Below are 15,093 nucleotides of genomic sequence, written 5' to 3' on the forward strand. Positions count from 1 at the left end.
ATATTCAAAGCAAATCTTCACTGTGTAAATCCAACATCTCATTCTTTAAAGGTGAATTGATGTTTAATGCTTGACTTTCATTTCTAATGTAGTAATTGTGTTATCTTGAACACTGTGACTTGTCCAAGGAGTTTAGCCAAAAACCTCTGGAAGCTATTTTGAATGTAGTTGCCGTAATGAGCAGCACTTAAGATGCTTAATTTTTTTCTTTGGACTTATTCTTTATTGTGATGCAAGAAGATTGCACAGATTATCGCTCTGGGAAAAAAACAATTTATGAAGAGTCCCGGAGATCAGTCATCTTGAGAACTGAATGTGTTGAGCAAAGAGTTAATTTGAACTGGTTTTGTTTTTCAGACACTGCAAATGGATGTAAACAAGCTGAATATCACATTGCTTCGGATATTTCGCCAAGGAGTGGCAGCAGCACTGGGACTGTTACCTCAGCAAGTTCATATCAACAGACTCATTGTAAGTACCAAAGGGCTGTATATAATAAAATGTACCTGGTTATTTTGAATTCTCCTAAATTTATTTTCCTGTCGCTATGGAAAAGTGCAATAAAATAGAACAGAAAAATATTTTTTTCCAATATTATTTTAACTGCACTACAGGAAAATAGATCTCCATTACAAAATTATTAAAATTTTATTTTGAAAGGAAAATATTCTGTTACAGTCCAGAGAAAAATTGTCAGATAAATCTCTTTTGAATCCTATTCATAAGCAGATTGCTTATCCCTTAGTTTTCATTCCAGTGCAGTTCTACATCACATTCATTAAGAAACACTTACTCATGTTTTGTTACTCAAAAGTTGAATATTACTCAAAAAATACATGTGATTCTGCCTTTCAAAGGCATCTTCACAATTTATCCTTAGACTTTCCATTAGTAAATTAAATGACTTCTCACAATATTAATATTCATATTTTTCTATTCAGCTATAATAATATATGCTCAGAAATGATCTTGTAGACTACGGTACTAGATTTGCAAAAGATGATGACAAATTTGCTTCTGGCAACAAAGACTTTTTTAAAGCAGTTATTGCATGGTTTTCTGTGTGTGGTTAAAAGCATACATTCTTAACACTGTTGTCTTTTTATGGCAGTTTTGCCATGAAGCAAAAACCCAGCATCATGAGTTTATTGCTAGCATTCAACTCACATTGCAGAGGGAAGAAGAGTTATTTTATTCTACATGCAGGTTGAATATTAGGGAAGAAAACTGACAGGTTCAGCATTAAAGTATTTCCTGCCTTGATAGCTTGACAGGATTGTATACATCAAAAAGGATTATAAAATTCCTTCAAATAATGTCTCTGTGAGAAAGGATCACATGAGAAGTACAGTGGAAAAGATCAATAGGAATGCAATGCAGCCCTTTTCATGTTCACCAGGGATGTCATTCATTCGTGACAAGTGATGCTAAATCTCCTTTGTCCCCTGCATTAAACAAAATGAAAGGCTGAAAGACATACTCAGAGAAAAGCACAATTAAATGAGAAATGTTCCAGAGTCTGGGATGTGTATTTCAACATACTAAGTCATTTATTATCTTTCTTACTATGCTCTGTGGAAATTAGGTAACTAAGCAGAAGAAATATGCTATTTATTTTCCTGTTGGTTCCGAAGCATTTCCCTTTCTCATTTGTAAACTAAGGGAAGAGGTAAAATCATTCTGCACCTGCATATAGCTCAGAATACAGTGAGTACTATTGATTAATTAGTATTCTCAACATCTGTAAAAGTCTGCTGTGAGTTAATGTTTTAGTGATAGAAGAAAGAAAACTTTTGTCCTATTTGCTCTAAAAATCACTCAGAATCAAAATTCACAAGGGAGGAAAATCTATCTTAGGCGACATTATTTCCACTTTACATCCTTCTAACGAGAGACAGTGCCTCTTGTGCAGAGCGCTGGCAAGCAAGCAGGGCACATCAAAATTCATCTCACCTCACTTCAGCCTAGTCTAAGCTACTCATCTAGGCTCCCTGTAAAAGCAATATAGAGAAGGGTAACTGGAGGAGGAAAGTCATTGAGATCCTGATTATTTTAGGATGGATTAAATCATTCTCTAGAGATGCCAGTCTCTCCTCCCTGCTGACTTTGGAGGTAGTTTAGATGACTGAGGTGAGGGAAGGTGACTCCCTCCCAATTGAGCAGCTCTCAGAGATGATCAGGCAGGAGGCTAGTAGCCAGGGTGTGGCTGGGTACAGAGAGAGCAGAGGACTTGCTAGCCTCTTACATCACATAGCATGCCAGGAAATATTAACTGGGCATTTCCAGTGTCTCCTTAACCTTTCCAGTAAATCCACCTCACATAAAGGCCTTTTAATGGGCAGAGGGACTCCTAAGTAGAGGAGGCATGAAACACTGGGAATGCTGCATCCCCACAAAGCCTTGCCTTGTGCCTGGCATCTACACCCAGAACCAGCCACCTATCCACGTCAGAGACTGAATAGGACAACAGCCTCAAATCAGCTTCTTCAGCATGACAAAAGTTTCTGCCTTGAACTGACACTCCAGACCTGCAGGTCTGTTTTCACACCTTATAACCCTGCTGATCTGAATAAATAGTCCTACTGAAAAATGCCCAGTCCCACCACTAGCCGGTGTCCTTACCAATCTGCTTGATAAGACCAGCAACATATTTAGAGCACAGAAGTCAGATTTAGGGTACACATGGTTGAAAGCATTCCCTTCTGTGCAGCTCTACTTCTGAATGCAAAACTAGGTATTTTAAGAATAGCAAAAGATGTCTTTTCCTTCACTTCAGTAAAGGTAATGATTCATATTCAAGGTGAGGGGAAGGAGGTGGGAGAAAACAGGATTCTCTCAGTTTGAACTGATCTCTCCCATTCCATAATGATGAATATAAATAACCAGACCAGTGAAGTTCTTGCCTGCGCAGGCAGCAATGCAGGCAGTAGCTCCATGCTTACCTTACATGTGTGAAACCCCCACAAGACTAGACTCTACATCACAGCCTCAACTGAATTGGCCATAGCCCTGGGGAACCTGGATTCACACACCCCGTTTGGACACCAACACTGTCTGGAGCGCTGGTCTTGGGTGCTGTTCTAGTCTGTCACAACCAAAGGAACCCTCCGGCAGTCTCTCCTTTTGCTCCCTTGTGACAGAGTGAGCATCACCAGCATCTCTAATACAGCACCTCTTGGGCTGCCAGGACTGCAGCAAAGATACCAGGGCAGGAGTTAATAGTTTATCCATTAAATGTAAACAACACTTTTCTGGTCCTTTAATTTTGTTGTGCCATTTTAAGGAGTTGCACTGCAGTCAACTAAAAGGACTTTATACTTCATTGTAGTGTCTGCAATGTCTTGACATGGTATTAGAACACAGTGCCAAAATACCACAGCATTATACTAAGCATTGATGTTTAAAGACCACCTTCTAAAAGAGGGCTGCATTTCAGATCAAATGAACTATCTGCTAAAATCCGTGCTGACACTTTGCCCTTGACCTCATCCCACAGCTCCTCCCCTCACCATGTTACGTTGTTTAATGGTACTAGACTCAGGAAGAGGGTACCTTGTCAACAGTGAAATGAGACCAAACACACGTGCCCACGTATGCTATTTACATTTTTTTACACAGTCAGCTGGGATTTAAGGAGTCAGACAGCAGGTATACTCTCCTCACAGAACAGGTTGCAGCCTTTATATTCCATACTTTTGTTTTTAAAATTATAGTTACTATCTGTAGACAGCAGAGATTATCTAATCTCAGACCCTTCCTATGATTCTGCATTTTTTACATTTTCCTAGGGGAAGAACAACTGTGTGGAACTGTTTGTGTCCCCACTGAACAGAAAGCCAGGAATTTCTGAGGCGCTCCCATCTGAAGAGGTGCTGCGTTCCCTTAATATCAACATTTTGCATCAGAGTTTATCCCAGTTTGGAATAACAGAGGTCTCCCCTGAGGTTGGTTATCAATTTCCTAACCTGTAGTTTGTTACAGATTAGCCGGTTATTACATCCTTGGTAGTTTTCAGGCAGAGGTTCTCAAACATACTGCTATAAGGCAATTATACAGCTAGCCCTGTTAAATTACTTTAATGGTGCTTCATTATGATATTCAAGCATTAATATCCAGGTCCTCCTCACACAGCTGGGCTACCACTGAAATCAGAGTTTAGATCCTAAGCATGCATCAATTGGCTTAAAGGATTGGGCCCAAGGATTTTTAGTCTATTAATGCAGGTTGGCAGGTATAACAATTTCAGTAGAGAGATAAAGGAAATGCAGATGTCAGGTGTGAGCATTACTACTTGTGTAACTTGTGTCTGACATGATTTTGAAAAACCGAATCTGTACTTTGTACCCATGCTTCTTTCTGTTCTCAGGAGAAGTGAGTGATTTCTTTTGTTTATCTGCTCCAAAAAGAGGGCAGAAATAAATCTTGTAGATATTATTTGTATGACTACAACCATTTTTTTGAAGGAAAAAAAAAAAAGTGTTTCAAAGCAGAGACTGCACTGCCATCTCCACAGTGTCCCAGACATTACCAGTGAGATGGACATCTAATTCTGGGCTGACCGCTTGAGCTATGCACAGCAAATGAAAAAGAGAGAAGACCTTTAGGAAAGGAAATCACTGAGCTCATGGACATGGTCACATCACCCTGCATTTTATTTAGTGTCTTAGAAGCTCTTACATACATACCTCAGAATTCAGTGTAAGGTCCGAATAACTTCAAACATGTTATTGAGAATCAGCATTTTCCATGGAAGCTCCCATTTTGACTGAGGAAATGTCTATGTCAAAAAAAGTGGAGAAAAAAAGAGAGGTTCTCATGAGCTGTTTCCCCCTATGGGTAAAGAGTTTCTGCTTTTTTTACATCCAAACCTATGTTTGAGCCATTGCTGAGTTAGTACTGGCTTGTATGTTCACCTGTATTTCTACTGATTAGAAATGTTTTTGTTCATTTTAAGCATTCTAACTGTGTTTAAGAATCTGGAAGATGTCTTTGGTGCAAAAAATGAAATATAAAAACAAGGCTAGTTTAATGCGATTTTACATGCTCTGTTAAAGCAGATTGCCACTATGAATATAAGTTGATTTTCAAGTTTTTGCTGTTCTAATACAAAAGGAAGTCAAGCAGTGCTGTCAGATCAGGTCTTTATATCGCCCATCAGCAACCTGAGCTATGCTTTACATATCTTTGCCACATTTTTTTACCCATTGTGTGTATGTATTCCTGAGCTATCAATCCTAATTAAATCATGAGCTAACAAATTGTACACGCTTCCACCAAAAAGTCTGAACGCTTCACAACCAGTATTCTATGTGCCCTATCAGTGTATCTGTGCAGAAAGGAAGCATTATCCACATCCACATCTTTCTAGGTGGGTGGCTGACACAGAGGTGTTAGAACTGGAAGTTGTTTCCTTTTTTAGCTATTTCAGTATAAGCTGCCTAAGGCTTGAAAGTCTACTGGCTCTCTCTACAGTAAACAGAAAGGAAGAGATGCATTCAACAGGCAGTTCATCCCATCTCTGAGATACCTCTCCTGAGATTGCTTGGTTGACTTCCTAACAAGGATTAGTTTAAACTAGACCCCCAGCTGTAGAGGATTAATGGTGGGGGACATTACCCTGTCCTAAGAAGCTTTACCAAGGTTATGTAGGAAAACCCAAGTGGAATACTGAGGTGCTCTGCTTTAAGTCTCACACTGTGTGATACCATAAATAGCAAAAGTCTCAGTGGATGTAGGTGACTGGAACTACATTTCCATTCATTCCAGTAATAATTTGCCAGTTCACTGCTGATGCATTAATCACTGATTGATCTATTTTCAATTAAATCAGCTGTCTCAAAATTCATAGCCTACTTTCTTACTCTGCAGTAGCTAAAAGAGCAGATTCCCTATATACCTTTGTTGTAGGAACCACTAGAGTCCTTTGCTGCCTGGTGTGCAATGGGATATGTACCTGTGGGAATGTGAAAATTAAATTTAATGGAGTCATTGCCATTTCAGGGATCCAGGGCAATGACATTACCTTCCATATGTCCTTTCTCTTCCAATGGCCTATTGTAGTTGTAACATTTGCTTTTTTATTATGGTCTAAAGTTTGTGCATGAAGTGGGATTTAGGATTGTGTTCTACTTTATGGTGTGTATCAGGGCAAGGACCAGACTTCCCCAGAAAAAACTACTGTATTGGTGCTTGTTGGTGGGACTACATTCAATGCAATGACTCAGGCAGTCCATATTATTATGATGTGGGAATCCTGACTTCCTAATGTCTTTAAATTGTGCTCAGAGGAAGAAAGAAAATACTACTGGATTTTAGAGCTTAGTAGAGAAGAAAACTTGAAGTGGTTTTGAATGACAAAAATAACTGAAGTTACAGTAAGTGAAATAAGGGTTACTGTCTTTTGAGAAATAAGCTAACTGCCATCTGAGAGATGTGGTACTAAAGGAGAAATTTCCAGAGTTCATGCCAAAATTATGCAATCCCAAAATGTACCATTATAGCCTCCTTGCACAAGGCTTCTGTTGGTTGCCTTTGAAGTGTGTGATATTAACTTCTTAGAGAAGAAATCAAAGGAAGCAATCATGCACTTAAAGCATACAGAAACCGTAAGTCATTGTAAGGACAAGTGATCAAAACCAATAGCTTAGAAATTACAACAGCCGAGACTGACAGAGGTGCCCGGGAACAAAGCAGAGCACAAGGATGCGCTCCTGTGATCAGGCAAGGCAGACATAGCATTACACCTGCATGGGTGCACCCAGAACACCACAACAGGGACAGGAGCTCTGCAGGCCTGCCAGCTTTGACATGGAATCACATCACTATCGCACATGTGTGTAAGGTAGAGTCTGTGGGGAGATTTTGTCATGGGAGACACTAAGTAGCTATTATCCAGTGTCCTGGGACTCTGAGAAGTCACCCATGTTCCCGCAAGTTTGCACTGGGAGTGGAAGTGATTTCTTGGCAGACTTTCCTAACCTAATTTACCTGACATAGTTAAAATAGCAGAAAAAAGCCAAAGCAACTCTGTGAATTTTGATGAACCCTTTTTGATCTTAAGTTTGATCCCCAGCTCCCTGGAAAATTTCCTCTGAGCTCAGAATTACAGCTTGCTGTGCTTTCATTAGTGTTTCAGCCCAAGGTATTAATTGGGGTTAACAACTAATTTGCAAATTTACCTATTTTCCAGTGAAGACTTAACTTTCCTGGCAGCTCCTGATACCTTGGCAGGATCTTTCAGATACGGATTTTAGAGTGACTAGTTCAGGTCAATGTCTGTCATGTTACTATCAAAAGCTGGCTGCTCATTTTACTTGTTTGTAGAAATAGTCCACTAGTTTTCCGTAATAAGACCAGAAAAAACAGAGTTGATTTTTAATGTTTCTTTAAAAAAAAAAAAAAGTTTATAAGAAATAATTTTTCTAAATACATTTGTTTCAGTTTAAAGCAAAGCAGATGCCTGTACAGGCACTCTTCAGTAAGGTTAGTAATAGCGTGGGATTGTTAAAATACATTGATTCTTCCCCACCTTGAATTATGCTGTATTTAAACTCTTTAACCTGACTAATTCTGCCTGAATGACTCACCTGATTGTGGCAGTTTCTTAGGAATGGAGTCAAACGCTGGGGGATGATGCTGTTGATGATGTACATGATGATGAGCCTTCCTCCCTGTATCCAGATTTGCTCTGGGACCTGATGGTGCCTGAGCTACTGGAACTCCCTTGCTATCCCACCTGCTCTGGTATTCCCCTGCCTTCATCAGCTGTGGCTTTTTGCAGTTTAGTTTGAATTTATTTTCCTGCCATCTGATGGCAGTGGTACATTCCCACTTCTCAAAAACTATTTGAAAGTCTTAGTGGATTCTCAGGCAGGAAAAGGTTCCCAACTGAGTGAGAGAAATGTGGAGTAATATTAGTCAACTGAGACACAGCATGCAGGAGGCTTATTGCCTGTGGTCATGGACAGAAGTTCTCTCTTTTTCTTGCTTTCTCCCTAGCATTTGGCCATCCTGTGAGCTTGTTTCCTGGGTGTCAACAATTTGTAGTGAGCATGGCAGTTGGCATCCATCTTATCAGTTCTCACAGATGGAGGAACAAAGTTCTGAATGAGCAGCGCTGACGTTTCAGAAAGTGATGCCTTATCATGGGTGTGAGATGACTCAGTTACTGTAGGTCACAGCCTCTTCTGTCAATAGGGAGCAGCTTAAGCAACAATTCTGCTATCCTGCAGTTAGATCGGGGAGAGAGATTTCCTTGGTTATGTGAAGGTACGCTGAAGTGTTTCAGAATGGTGTGTCAGATATGTTTAAGTTGTGGCATACGTTTTTTTACCCTTTTTAGAGCATTTGTAAACATTCTTTGAACATTTTTAGAAAGACAAATAAGAGAAAGATGTATCCTGAACACATGTGCATAGATAGTACATAGACATCATAGATACTAGTTCTTTTAAACTCGGTTATGTATACAAAGTCTATTATTACAAAGTCTTAAGACACTAATGAATTACAGTTAAGTCTCTCACCCGCTGAATCAAAAAATCCTATTAATTCTTCATTTACTTGCTAGTGTATTGGTTCTTACAGTGAAGAGGTATAAAAAAACCCCCATTTACTCACTTACAGAGGGTCAGCATGGCCAGTTCTTCTTCAGGTCCAGCTTTTTATCTAGATTTCCTCTTGAGAAGTCTGAAATGCCAGATCATCGGGTAACCCACCCAGGGTTAAACACCTTGTTTATTGCTAATGGTCCAGAGCTGCAGCTGCTGCCGTTGCTGTGGGATTCCCATGGAGCTCAACAAGAGTGGTCCCGAGGGCAGAGCAGCTGCAAACGTGGGCTCTGAGCCAGTACTGGGACACAAGTCCTGTGCCATAAGCACAGCAGAATAACCTGTGCCATAAGCACAGCAGAAGATTGCATGGAGAGCTGCACCCCGTTAGAGTGGCAATGCTGTTTGAATATGTCTAGGAAATATTTGGCAAGATTTCCAGCTTATCTTTGAAAGCCCTGGTTTTTAAGTTGCTCACTAAACACCAGACTGACACTTAAAAACCTTGTTAAACTGTCAATACCTGTAGTACTTTTAAGCCCAGATCATGAAACATTGTGTGATTACACACACACACACACACACACACACACACACAAATACACTAATTTTACAAGGTCTGTTTCTATAGTTTAGCAGAAGGGGGTAAAGGATTTCCATTCTGGTCCCTAGGGCTATGACTTGCAGAGAAAATTCTTCTTTATTATGCTTTCAGTTCTAAAGCAGTTGACTCCTGGTTATACCCATGCAATTTTTTTTAGCAAGCAAGTCTCTGTAAATTAATCTATTAATTTACTATTAGTTAGTTAATTAACTAACATGCTACCAAACACTTCTCTAAAAGTTTGCATTTTCTGTCAGTATGATCTGTGATTTGGTTTGCATCTCCACTGAGTTTAAGCTGCATTGTCCTGGCCCTTTTCAAAGCAGGCAGGGAACAAACCTGTGCTGAAAGGAGGACCATGAAAACTGTTGGGATCCAGCACGCAGCAGGTTTTTGTCAGCTTGTCTTCTCTTCCCCAGTCCATGATCTTATCCTCCTCAGCAAGCCTTTCCACATGAATTCAACTTCATCAGGACATTCTGTGTTTGGGAGGCTGATGTACACAGGTAGTTTCCTTGATACATTAACTGCTCAAAAGAGCAGGCTCATCAGTGGCTAAGCAGGCTTTGGAGCATGAAGTACTCATGTGAAGGGCAAAGAGGGTCTCCACAGGTGCACAGGTGCAGTGAGCAGCCACTCATTCTTAAACCGAGGAACTCTCCTCTGTGGAAATCTCCCAGTGCTCTTACACAATGTCCCCAGAGAGGCAAAAAGGCCACTTTGACATGGGAAGACTAGTTAAACAAGAAGTTTAATTAAAGCCATTAGGGAGTATCAGTGAAAGGAAAACACCCAGAACTTGAACATTTACAGTGGAAACCAGAATTTAAGAAAGTTGCTTTTAGTCAGTCTGAGAACTGTACTGAAAATATACAATTAAGAAAAGAAAAATAAGTAGCTGAAAATTGGGAGAGCAATGTCTACTGAACTGCTGTCAGATCACACACACACACACACATATATATATATATGTATCTATATATCTATATCTATATCTATCAGGTAGACTGAGGGTACATGTACCCTGTTTCTACTACTGAATCTCTGTTTGGAAACATAGTGAAATTCTGGTAATTTAATAGTCAAAACAAGTCCCCACACTGCAATAAAGCAAAAAATAAATGCTTTTACAATTATTATTATTTCATAATCCCCAGAAAATCCCCAGGAGTTCTGGAAATTTTAGTGAGCACAGCTGTTTTAGAAATGTACTATCAGCAGAAACCCAAAGATAATGAGATTACTTTAAGCATGATCAGAATTATAGGTAGATGGATAATGAGATTGCTTTCAGCATAGTCAGAATTTTTTACATATGAACATGTATGTGTGTGCATACTCCAAATTTGTCAGGGCTTCCTGGCTCATGAAGACAAACTGACAAGTCACCTGCTCTTTGCTCCTGTGTCGAGTGTAAACAGTCCCAAGGCTGGTGCGTGGGTGCTGGGGCCTGAGATAAGCGCTGGGGAGAAAGAGGCAGGGCAAGTGGCTCCGCAGCCCATGCGCCAATGAGCCAGGTCTTCCAAGAAAGACCGTGGGTCTTGTTTGCTTACTTTCCACCAGCCCATGTGTCCTGGTGGCTTTCTCTCAGCAGCCACGGAGAAGGTCCTGGATCATCTGGCATAGCGTTAGGACCCCTGGGTGGCATGCACACACACGGGCACGCGGAACGCAGGCAGGGTGCGTGGCCGAGGTGGGTATGCAAATTACAGCGTTCAAAGTGAGTGCCATATACTGTGGAATGTGAACTGTGACAGAGCTGAGGAGGGTGATTAATGCCTGACGAGAGCTATTTAATCTGCGCACGCTACTGTATAACTTTTTTTCTCTTCCTCTTTCTGTTTTATTGCTTAAAAAAGAAAAATGTTTTGCAAGGCCAGCATGAAGCAGACAAAATCTGGAGCAAAGAAGGATTTTATGCAGTTGTCATATTTCTCAGCATCTTTGTCATTCTAGTAACTTGTTTAATGGTAAGTTTCCTTTTTACTTTTTTTTGCTGTTCTTCATGCTTTTCTCTGTCTGAAGGATAGAGTCACATATTCTTTACATAAGAGGTGTTTTCTCAAAGCTATTAAAAACTCAGCTACAAGGTTGCACTCATAATGCTGTGAAGCCACAGTTTGAAGAACCACATTTCTTGATATATTTTGAGTCCAGTTGAAGAATGTAACTAGAAGGAAGCTGAAGAAATAAATAACGGGCTCTTAAATCTGCAGAGTAACTGTGTAGTGACATGAGTGATGACTTCTCATTCTTCTTACTAAGATCCCAGGATCCCTGAAATCACATTAGCTGTCTGTATTTCAGTTTTACTGGATAGTAGAAACAACACCACATCAATGCAATATTGTCAGTGCACAGTTGTTAGAGTGTATGTTGGTATTCATGTATCAAATACACAGATTTTAAACTGGAATGACTAGTAAGCACATGAAGGAGTGATTGTATTTTTGAATAACTTTGCCGTTTACATTCTATGAGTTTAGTGCCCAGGTTTCTGGGCATTAGACGTACTTCTAAAACGCTGAATATGAGATGTGAAACGGTCACGCGGAAGATGAACACTACACCACCACTGACTTTCACAGGGCAATTTTCTGTGGTGCAGAAATATAAGGGTTTACTGAATTCTATGACAGTTCTCAGCGTTTATGAATACACAGTGTCTTGGAGTCTTCTGAGATATTTTGCTTTCAAACGCATTTAATTCTCTTTAACCTAGATGGACTTCCCACCTAAAACCTTAAGATGGAAAGAATGTTTAAACTGAAGATATTAATAAATTATCACATTTATAACAAAATGTAATTTAAACTTTTAATGTTTCCCTAAAATTTGACATGCACTTATCTTCTCAGTAATTGTTGCTTTATATAATTTCTACTTCCTAATCATCACCATTTCTCCGTGCCATCTCATTCAAAAATAGGAGGGTAACTCTAGAAGTACTAACTTTTACTCAAAATCTTACTTTGGAGAAGCAGATATTTTGGTCACTACTGACTGCTTAACTGGAAGGGTATAGAAGATGCTGTCTGTCCTTGTCCCAGTACTACACAGTATTTTCCTTAATTATTTGGAGTGTGTAGACAGTATTGTGAATTATAAGCATGGTGAAGGACAGTATCAGGACTGAAAATATTATTAAGGTGCTGGAGAAAAGATGGAAAGTAACAAGAATGCTGCTTACCAGGGACAAGAGCTCTAATCATGTGCATCAATAGAATATAGGAAATACGTGGCAAAGCAACAGTTTTGTAGGAAAGGTTCCAGCAGTACCACAGTGCATGCACTGAAGTGAATGAGTAACATCACATTGTTGCAAAAAATACACTTCTTGCCCTGGGATGTATAAATGAGGGTATGGTCTCTACAATCTGCATTCAACTTGGCTCTGGTAATAATTTGGCTACAGTATCCTGTCTTGCTCATTCTCTGTGATCTCTTTTGGGTTCCACATGAGAAAAATGCCAAGCAATTACAGTTGGGAGGAGATACAAGGTGATCAGAGATACAGAAGACATGAAATAATTTGGTTTATTTATAACAGAGAAAAGATGAGCAAGGAGAAACATGATAGTTCTCAAACATGGAAAGATTTCAAAGGCTGTGATAAGAAGATAATACTTTCTTCACTGGGGATTAGAAAAGAAGAAAAAATTTTGAAGGGGAGATTTGGCTGACTCATTAGAAAAAACTTTTGTTATTGCATGGATCACTAGACCCTGGAGTGCATTGCTTGGGGAAACTTGGGAGTTTTCATCCATTAAGGTTTTAGGCAAGCATCTGTCAGGAATATTGGGTGTAGCTGATCTGGAGTTAGGACAGAGGTAAATACTAGTAGACTCCTCGAACTCTCTTCCAGATAGATTTACTTTGATGCTATGGTCTTTCCTGCAGGCATTCCCATTTCTGTTCTCTCACAGGTCCAACCTGTATCTTTACATGTGCTACTGCTTAGACTGTAAATGGATGCTGTCTCAGATTTTGCCAAGACCTGCTGATACATAGAGTTTGTGCAATCTATAAGGCTAACAAACAGCTCACATCATTGTTTTTCATCCCACTTTATGTGTGTCAGAGGGCAGATTTATGAAAAGTTCAGTATTTCAAATTCAGCCATTGCAGTCTAGCAGACCAATTCCACTTTAGCATAAGGTGTTAGGGCTCATCCTAAGTAGCTTTGGCTGTTAGCAACCATATGAGACCACCAAAATGCAGACCCATTTTTAAAGTTACAGGGTAGGCACCTATTTGTCCATAGGTGGTTATTTGTAGTTTAGAGGGTCCAAAAGCAGAAAGTTTAGCCTACATCTGTAGATGACTTGTAAGTGTCCTTTAAAGTATGGAGTAGGAAGTACTTTAAGTGATGATTATGATGATCAGAATTGCTCAGTGTAAGGCAGCTGAGTTGTTGGTGTTAGTGCTTTGTTCTGTGTAATTTCTACAGAAAATTTAAAACGTGCATCCTTGACTCTTAACTGGGTTTTACAAATCATGATGCTTCCCTGCGCTGAGAGTACACTGTGCATTAACAGCTTTTAGGCTTCTTAAGGCTTGGCTGAAGCTTATCAAATATCTGGCCTCTATTCATAAAAATCTACAATGCAGATTCTTGCTAAACCGTGTAATACAGCAGTACATGAGCTAAATTCGGACTTGTAGATTGTACCACTGAGGTAGTTTTATGTATTTCTTCAACTAGTCCTTGTTATGGTATGGGAGCCTCTTGCATCCCAGGATCGATTATGTGGAAGCCAGCACACAGCTCATTGCTGACCGTGGGCTCACTTCCACTGGGGACATCATACATCATTTATAAAGTTTGCCAAGCGAAGTGCTAAGTAAGAATAAATATTTTTAGCACTTCTATGTGTATTTTTTATGTTACATAAATAGAGAAATAACTGATCCATCACCAAATTTACTAAATAACAAAATGTTTGACAGTGTTTTGCTAATATATTTCTTACTAATTTTGCCTAGTTTAGTAAACTAGTATGTATGCATATCCTTTTTTTTCCTTAAAATACGTACATATAAGTATCTGTTGAGTAGTCTGGAAGTATCACCTTCAAATTATGAAATATTTGTAGCTAGTTGTGATAAGAGGGTTTTCTAACTGTATTTCTCTATCCCACTAAAAAAAATAATCAAAATGTAGGATTTTTTTTAAATTTAAAATAATGAAAGACATGAACTATGGGCAGTCTAACCTGTGAAAGATATCCCTGCTTATGGCAGAGACATTGGACTTGGTGATCTTTAAAAGTCCCTTCTGACCCAAATTATTTTATGAATCTATGATTCCATGAACTTTGCTTTGTCAACAAATAGTGACAATCTAAATTTTTGCTACTGTCTGTGGCTTTTTATGAGTTACAATTATTTGATGTTTTGGGGAGATAGTTACTTAAATGATAAATATTTTTTCAGCTTCATGATTGTATTGTAAGAAAAAAAAAATACATTCCAGCATCAAATTTTCAGTGACCTATCTCTTGTTCTTAAACTTACAAGTTTCAGGATTCATGAAGTGGTGCAGGACTTCTGAAAGCACTTTGATTATAGAATATACACAACTAACTAATATCAGCCAATCAACTTTACCTTTTGCCAGTTTAAAGATTTAAATAAAAAGTAACAGTATGTATTTTTATCATATTGCAAGAGCGTTTAAGCCAACTTGATATTAGGGGTTTGTTTATAAACTACTCCTAGATTGTCTGAATTCATTTATTCTGCTTCTATAGAATTTTTTATGGCACATTCAAATCATGGTTTCCAAATGCCTCCCAGTAATGCACCAAACAACATGGCTAACATCTGTCACATTTTTGTTCTTTCATCCCTTCCCCAGGGTTTGAGGGAAATTTTGTTTGCCAATTTTCTTCTCATGTATACACATGCACAATAGCTCTGCTCATGCAGAGATACACA

General features: G+C 39.1%; 1 protein-coding gene across 5 annotated transcripts in view; it reads left to right on the forward strand.

Moving 5' to 3' along the window:
* The window catches only part of PTPRR (protein tyrosine phosphatase, receptor type R), a 159,516-nt gene that overhangs the window by 82,645 nt on the left and 61,778 nt on the right, over positions 1 to 15,093 (forward strand). For all 5 annotated transcript variants that reach the window (XM_026867828.1, XM_026867832.1, XM_026867829.1 and 2 more), the window contains 3 exons: positions 358 to 471; positions 3,789 to 3,944; positions 11,013 to 11,123. In XM_026867828.1, coding sequence (XP_026723629.1) covers positions 358 to 471; positions 3,789 to 3,944; positions 11,013 to 11,123 — 381 coding nt within the window. The remainder of the gene's footprint in view (positions 1 to 357; positions 472 to 3,788; positions 3,945 to 11,012; positions 11,124 to 15,093) is intronic.

This window comes from Athene cunicularia (genome assembly GCF_003259725.1).
Source record: "Athene cunicularia isolate RWA chromosome 1 unlocalized genomic scaffold, athCun1 chr1_part2, whole genome shotgun sequence".
NCBI classification, from domain to species: domain Eukaryota; kingdom Metazoa; phylum Chordata; class Aves; order Strigiformes; family Strigidae; genus Athene; species Athene cunicularia.